This window comes from Tachysurus vachellii, chromosome 6 (assembly GCF_030014155.1).
Source record: "Tachysurus vachellii isolate PV-2020 chromosome 6, HZAU_Pvac_v1, whole genome shotgun sequence".
NCBI classification, from domain to species: domain Eukaryota; kingdom Metazoa; phylum Chordata; class Actinopteri; order Siluriformes; family Bagridae; genus Tachysurus; species Tachysurus vachellii.
The window spans coordinates 18,435,938-18,443,370 of NC_083465.1; the positions used below are offsets into that span (position 1 = coordinate 18,435,938).

The window sequence follows — 7,433 nt, forward strand, 5'->3', positions numbered from 1 at the left end:
GACCTATGAGACACCAGTGCAGTGACGTGAATGACGTGTAAGGAAGTACATGTGAGAAACGCGTGTGTTGATAGACAGAAATAGGACTTATACGAGCTATGCTGCAGTCTACTAATTTGATTCAGCATTTGATTGGCTGTGATGCACAGAGAATCGATATTCATTCAGTTCCAGTAGTTGAGAATTCTAGCAGCTTGTGTTTTCATGTCAGAAGAGGCGATGGACTGGAGGAAAACAACTCACCGTTTACATTTACACCACAGAGAATTCGTTTGGACAAAGATGATGAGATCTTCGTGGTATGTTTACTTCTGATCTTTATTATATGAGTGCGTCTAGGTTAGAAGTGATAGCAGTTTAGTTTCACTGTTACTCACAACCGACTTATTCAGCTTAGAAAGGTCCCCCTTGTTTTATACACACACACACACACACACACACACACACACACACACACACAGACACTCACACAGAGACAGACACACACACAGAGACACACACACAGACAGGCACACAGACAGACAGACACACACACAGAGACACACACACAGACAGGCACACAGACAGACAGACACACACGCGCGTGCATTTGGGCTAGTCTGGAAAATTATAAATGAATCATATTAAAAGTTGCCAAATCCACATTTTATCAATAGTGAGAAATATGTAAATAAGTAAAAGACCGGATTTAAAGAAATGCAAATACAGAATCTGTACTGTAAAATTAATATTCTAATTGCATTGGAAAAGGATTTACAAAAAGATTAATATACTCACCACAGCGAGTTTCTATATTAGTTGTATTTACTGCCACCCCCTTATTAATGCAACTTCCCTAATACATATCATGTTTGTTTTCCTTTTAATAATAGAGTTAAAATGCTTTTAAATTGTAGGACAATAATCTGAACCTGAGGCTGAAAAAAGCTGAAAGTCTGGAAAATGTAAAACTTAAGTCTGAAAAAAGCTCTGGCACTATTTCAAGGCCGGAGACCCTGGAGACACATGATAATTTAGATCTTGGAGTGTTTGCAGGGTATTGGGTTCAAGTAAAGCAACACACCTCTGTCTGTAAAAGGCTTTAATGGTGATGTATGGTGCTGCAAAAACCATGTTAGTGTTAACTTTATTTAGTTATTCATTGCACAAGCTGTTGACTTTTCATTACACTCCATCAGTTAAAGTTCCAGTATTGGGTTTATATTCAAAAAGTCAGCTAACTTAAAAATAAGTAGCCTACAATTAAAATATCTCTTAGACCAACAAACGTTATTGCTGTACTGTGATTATATGTGGGTTTGTGTATGTTTTTACACTCAAAGGGATGCCTGCTTGCAGAGGTTTTGTACATTGCAGTTGGTTTCTGTTCTGAGATTTTCCTTCCCTTCACCCCAACAGGATGGTGATGTGCACCGACACTTGTACTTGCAGGATCTTGTGACACCTTTTACTGAAGAATCTCCAGCATTAAAGTGAGTATTATTAGATATACAGATGAACAGTGTGACCTTGTATTGAAATGTGACAGTATGTCTGTGGACAGCTTTACTGTTATCCTGTAAAAAGGAATAATGTGTTTAGTTTTTTTTAATGGAGCCATACATTTATTCTTTAATGAAGCTGCAGCGGTAGATAATCTGCATATTTGACCATATACGTATAATATTTATTGAATATTTATGTGTGATGTGGGTGGCTAATTATTTTGTATAATTTGCCACATGATACCAATATGTTTCCATTTAAAGTTTTACGTGTAAATGTAAATATTTAATGGTGACCATTAGTAAAAACAATTGGTGAAAAATAAAATGATAGAATAATTGTTAGAATAATGATAGATTAATATTCCGTCATAATACAGTTTTCATTTGCTCAGTGCATCACCTACAGGCTCTTAATAATTGGTGTAATATTTCAGTAAAAATTGTTGTTTTTAGAAATATTATATGTTAGATATGTTTAATGAGTGTTCTGTTCTAAAGTCTCTTGAGAACAGTGCTGTGGTGTTCTATTACACACACATTGTAAACTTTTAAAATGCCAAAGAAAAATATTTTTATACTAGATTGAGATTGAGTTATAATTATGATAAGCACTAACATCATATATCTTTGGCTTATTTTAAGCATTTCAGAATTCCGGTGTCATATTGCTGGCTGTAAGCAGCTCTTTGACACTGTTGAGGGATATGAGCACCACTACAATTCACTTCATCGCCATGAGTGCTCCAGCTGCAAGCGCTCCTTTCCATCCAACCGTCTGCTGGATATACACATATTAGAGTGGCACGACTCTCTTTTTCAGGTTATGGCAGAAAGAGAGTGTATGGTAATGTCTACAGCAGAAATGTCCATGGTCGTTATGAAGTAAAAACATTACATTTGTACAAAATGTAAACGTTCCATTTGCATTTAAAGATACAAATTTTTATCCCAGTTTTGTTATGTCATTTACCTGCACAGCCAAAACCCCAGTACTAAATTAATGCCTACAACATTTACAAATTCTTGAATGATTAAAGCTGTGCTGGAAACTTAGCTATGTGATTCATATGGCGCATCTTGAACCAAGCAGCATCTTGGTGAACAGTATTGTATATAAAGTGAAAATTGTCACTGCTTTTAGCATTTGTGCTGAGACTTGTAATACTCTACATCAACAAAGTACAGAATACATAAACATGTTACACATGTTCTGAAAGAGAGATCTCCCTTTTAGTAACAATATAGTGGGCTATAAGAAGACACTATAATGTGAAGCAGTGAATCTTTTACTATCTATGTTTACTAAAAGTAAACATAAAAAGGTAGCATATCCTTTCATACGCTTCATTTCAAAAGTAGCATATACACTTTCATATACAAGCAGCCAGTTTTTACAGTATATGCCAACAAACAAAATCTCACTGCATGCTTATTATCAGAAAATTTGGCATAATTTATTATCTGATGTATGTGTAGCTTATGCCGCCATCTTTTGGCTGTAGTAAGTGAACTGTATTTTTAAAGAATGGAAAATCATTGTCTTTGTTTACGCTTTTGTCTTTTGTCTGCATGCTTTGTTTAGGAAAATATTAACTGTGTTCTTGCTTTATACTGTAGCCTAATTTTTAAAGACTTTAAATAGCATGACTGCACGCAAAATGGAAACAGTCTACTCCTACTACACAACTGGGAACAACTCGGCTGTTGTTAAGATGTCGACTGTAATATTGCTTTTCAGTATCAATGTTTGGTTGAGGGATGTGGACTGAAATTCCAAACTAGCAAAGAAAGAAAAGAGCATCTGATCACAACTCACAGTTATCCATCAGACTTCAGATTTGACAAACCCAAAAAAAACAAAAGGTATTAAAACTGACGTATTGATTTCATTATACAGTCTCTGGAAATCATTCATTAGTGTTGTGCCCATTTTTACTTAAAATCTTGCTAATGTAATTATATGTTAGCCCATTGTAGTAAGTATTTTTATTCATCTTTCAGGGGAACAAACGTGGAAAAGATTACTCAGCAGGAAGAAATGTGTTTGACAGGGCCTGGTAATGTAGTTAGTCGACATGGAGAATTAGAGAATTGGGAGTTGATGGATTTTTCTCTCAGCAAAGAGACTGAGAGCCACAAGCTTGTCCTTCCTGAGCAACAAAAAACACATTATTCATATAAGTAAGTAGTTCTGAAGTGTCTAGCAGGTGTCAGCAATTACAAAAATGTGAGTGTATCATTATTTTAAATGCTTATTTAATATCAATTTGTTATTTTTTTCCAGGGTGCCACCAACTATTTGTTTTGGCCATGGCTCAGTCAGAGGCTTCAGAAGTGGAAGGAAAAAGAAATAGAGGAAAGCTTGCCTTTGTTAAATACTATATCGTTTATATGATCTTATGCTTGCCTGCATCCAGTCATATTAGAGAATTATTTTTCAATAAAAATAAAGCAAAAGCAAAGTCCGAATCCTTTCTGCCAAAATGTAATGTATTGATTATTTATTATTCTTTGGTTAAATTGTTGCAGGTCTTGAAACGAATTGAACACACTGAAGTGAATTTTTACCATCTTTAGTAAGCATTTTGTTTTTAAAATGATTCCAGTTGCGCTTGGTTATGTGCAACTTTGAGTGTAATTAATTCGATCCAACTTGAAAGAAGGCACATTTTATTTCTTTCATTTTTAAAATGAACCTCAGTGAAGAGCAAATGTAAACTCGGAAAACGAATTATTTAGAATTTTCATAACGGTTAAATTAATTAAAGAATAACACATAACCAAATCGAAGTCAGACTTAATAATGCAAGTGACTGTTTTTATTATTAATTCTAACAGTTTGTTGATTAAAAAAATTAAATAGTTGCGCATAAGAAAAGTCATTTTAAAGGATGCGACTGACTTTGCGCCTTGTCTCCACAATTTTCCCGTATTTCATTATTTTTGTAAAAAAAAAAAAAAAAGCCACCTGAATCTTTACGGATCGGATTAAATATGATCCTAAACACCCGCATATACGTGTAATGTACAAGTGAATGATACTTAACATCAATATAATTAAATATATAATATATTTTCTAATAATATCATAGAAAAAGCTGCAGTACAATAAGGCACACTCAAATTGTTGAAAATGTATTTTTGTTTAATACAAAAGATTACTTTTTCTATTTTTCTGTACAAATATATACAATTATTTACAGGAGGTAAATGTAAACACAGTATATAAATATCAATTCTATTCGTAATTTCAAATGTAGTTGAAAATATCTGTATGCTAATATATACGCTATTTACAGTTATAAAAAGGGTCTAGAGATTAATTTTACAATCTACCAAACTATAGAATAGTACATGTAGAACAAGGTTGTTGTGGCTAAACGAAGACAACAATGAAAGTCATCAGTGAGGGCGAATCTAAACCCGTGAAACCTTATAACCTTCACTATTAAACTGCGTCTGTGAAAAGCGACAATGGAGCGCGAGCGCATCTACTAAAAACACTCCAAAACAGTACGCAAAAAAATTACAAGTACCTCTGTATTTGTATTTTTATTTTTATTTTGTAAATGAATCTTTGTGATATATTAATATAAAAATAATTTCAAGTTAGATGTAGGCCTGCTCGAGGGGTACTAAAATAGTCTGGCACAGATGTTCCTGGCCTTCATGACAGCATAAAAAAAAAAAGATTTTATATATTGATTCAAATTAAAATGTTGAATAACAGGCTTCATCTGCAGCACTTGGTTTCTCCAAAGACGACTTTAATTAAAACGAGATTGCTGCCGATTTAAAAAAAATCGTGGTTTGAGGGTTTTTTGGGCGGGGGGCTAAATAGTAAGGCCTATAAGTCCCATGTTATTTATTCGGAGGGCACCACTGAAAGCTTGATATATATATATATATTTTATATTTCTTAATTGTCGCTCTCGGACTTAAATGTGTGTATATGCTCGCGCAGTTTCTTTTACTTCAAAGTTCATAGCTGGACATTTTACTTGTCCGTTTATGACTGGCATAAACAGCAGTCCTGCCGTTAATTACACTGAAAACATTTAAGACAAATAATACATCCCATAGGTAACAGGTCCTCCAAAAAGTCCCGGCACGGGCAGTGAAGGCCGCGGGAAAGAACCCGAGGCTGCATAGAGACCCGGAGAACCCACGTGCGCTCCCAGTGGGAAGGGAAAGGCGAACGCCGGTAGTAGAGGTTTTGAGGCGAGTTTCAGTTTCTCTAACTCTGCTTCTTGAAGTCTCTTTGCTTTCGCTCTCCTGTTTTGGAACCATATCTTCACTTGTGTCTCTGTTAGATTGAGTGAATTGGAAAACTCCGCTCTTTCTGCAATGGAGAGGTATTGCTTCTGCCGAAACTTTCTCTCTAAAGCTAGCAGCTGTGAGGTGGTGAACGGCGTCCTCGGTTTTCTGTTGTTCTTGTGTTTACGGAGAGTGCACGGAGACGGACTGGTGTGTCCTGTAAAAGAAACCCAAAGAAGTATGAGAATAACAGAAAGAAAGGGACGTAGACAAACTAAGCAGTTACACGGATATGGGCTGTTGAACCTTTTATTATTTCGGCACATTAGTTTCTCCCACAAGAAAACCTGTTCCAAAGCACCAATATGTTTCCTGCATGACAACCCTTCATAGGCTATACGAACAAATATGGCATATGTGTATTAAGAGCATTAATATGGCCCGGAACGCACGTTTAAACTTTGTTATGGATTGTCACTTACTCGGCGGGGAGGCGTATGATGGAGTCTGATACCACCCGCCCTGTCCCTTCTCATTCCGCTCCTCAGACTCTCCTCTTTTCCCCACAGCCAAGTTTGAGACACTTTCTAGCGGCAGTTTCCTGTCTGTGTAAAGAGCCATTGGTGAGAGTTGTGATCGCTCCTCAGAAGGGGATATATGCCCGGAGTCGGATCCGGAAAATGAAGTCCTAGTAGTAACTCGGTCCGATATTAGAGACTCCACGCTAAAGGGAAGACTGAACGCCTTATTTTTACATCCTTTGGCTGCTGCTCTCTCGGTGCTCTCAGCGCCTTCTGCGTCTGTGTTTGCGCGCTTATGTGGTTCAGCTTCCTGGGAAAGCGGTCCTTGAACAGAGCTCATCGTGGAGGGTAAAGGGGCCATACAACTTCCAAATGCCAGGCCCTCTCTCTCAGTTTACCTCGTCCTCGCTTCTTTTTCTCTCTGTCATTCGTCGCGTCTCTGCGACAGTTCCTTCTTTCTTGTATAGCTCAAAGCTCTCCCACCTATAAAACTCCCAAAAGTTCGCTTTCTTCTTTGCCGCCCTCCAATCGCCACTTCATTTTACCCACATGACTCCCCATGTCTGCGTTTTGATTGGCCAGCAAACTTTCTTAGGGACGGACGTCAAAGTGATTTTGAAAGAAATGTGCATGGTCAATCATACTTGTCTTGCCGCGGTGGTTTATTGATGGCTCCAGGGCTCCAGTGTTTGAGCTATTTGAGAACTTTTGTTGCAATTAACCGGAGGGCCAGAGAGAGAGAGAGAGAGAGAGAGAGAGAGAGAGAGCGAGCGCGCTTGACTCCGCACTCATTAGCTTAACCCTTATTGGGACCAGGCAGCAAGACAACTAGTCACCTCCTTGGGGAGTTCTTCCTTTTTTTTTTTTTTTTTTAAGAAATATATCTGAATCTGTTTACAACTTTAACACACTGGATACTTTTTGCCTCATTTCAGCCCCAGGCTACATAAAAATTAGGCTTATTCTACATAATTAAGCTTATTTATAAACATTTATTTGTCAAAAAAATAAATCAAAATAGATTAAAATTGAGGGTATAGAGAATTAACATTTTAAGTAGAAAAGACAAAATAAAGTGCACCAATTAGAACACGTTTAGCTTGATCTTCGGGGACAATTGATAAATGATGGGAGTGAATGAATGACGATTGTGTCACGCCACATTACA

General features: G+C 36.8%; 2 protein-coding genes across 2 annotated transcripts; one reads left to right on the plus strand and one right to left on the minus strand.

Moving 5' to 3' along the window:
* On the plus strand, positions 1-3,952 carry znf511 (zinc finger protein 511). Its single transcript, XM_060871420.1, has 6 exons — positions 1-299; positions 1,399-1,472; positions 2,130-2,331; positions 3,226-3,350; positions 3,489-3,668; positions 3,772-3,952. Exons 1-6 carry the CDS (start codon positions 99-101, stop codon positions 3,839-3,841), a joined length of 852 nt encoding a protein of 283 aa, XP_060727403.1. The 5' UTR covers positions 1-98; the 3' UTR covers positions 3,842-3,952.
* A 741-nt stretch (positions 3,953-4,693) lies between these two features.
* On the minus strand, positions 4,694-6,812 carry msx3 (muscle segment homeobox 3). The gene is made up of 2 exons (XM_060871421.1): positions 6,227-6,812; positions 4,694-5,961 (listed from the first exon to the last, which is right to left on the minus strand). The coding sequence occupies exons 1-2, from the start codon at positions 6,624-6,626 to the stop codon at positions 5,546-5,548; spliced, it is 816 nt and encodes a 271-aa protein (XP_060727404.1). The 5' UTR covers positions 6,627-6,812; the 3' UTR covers positions 4,694-5,545.
* Between the last annotated feature and the right edge of the window lie 621 nt (positions 6,813-7,433).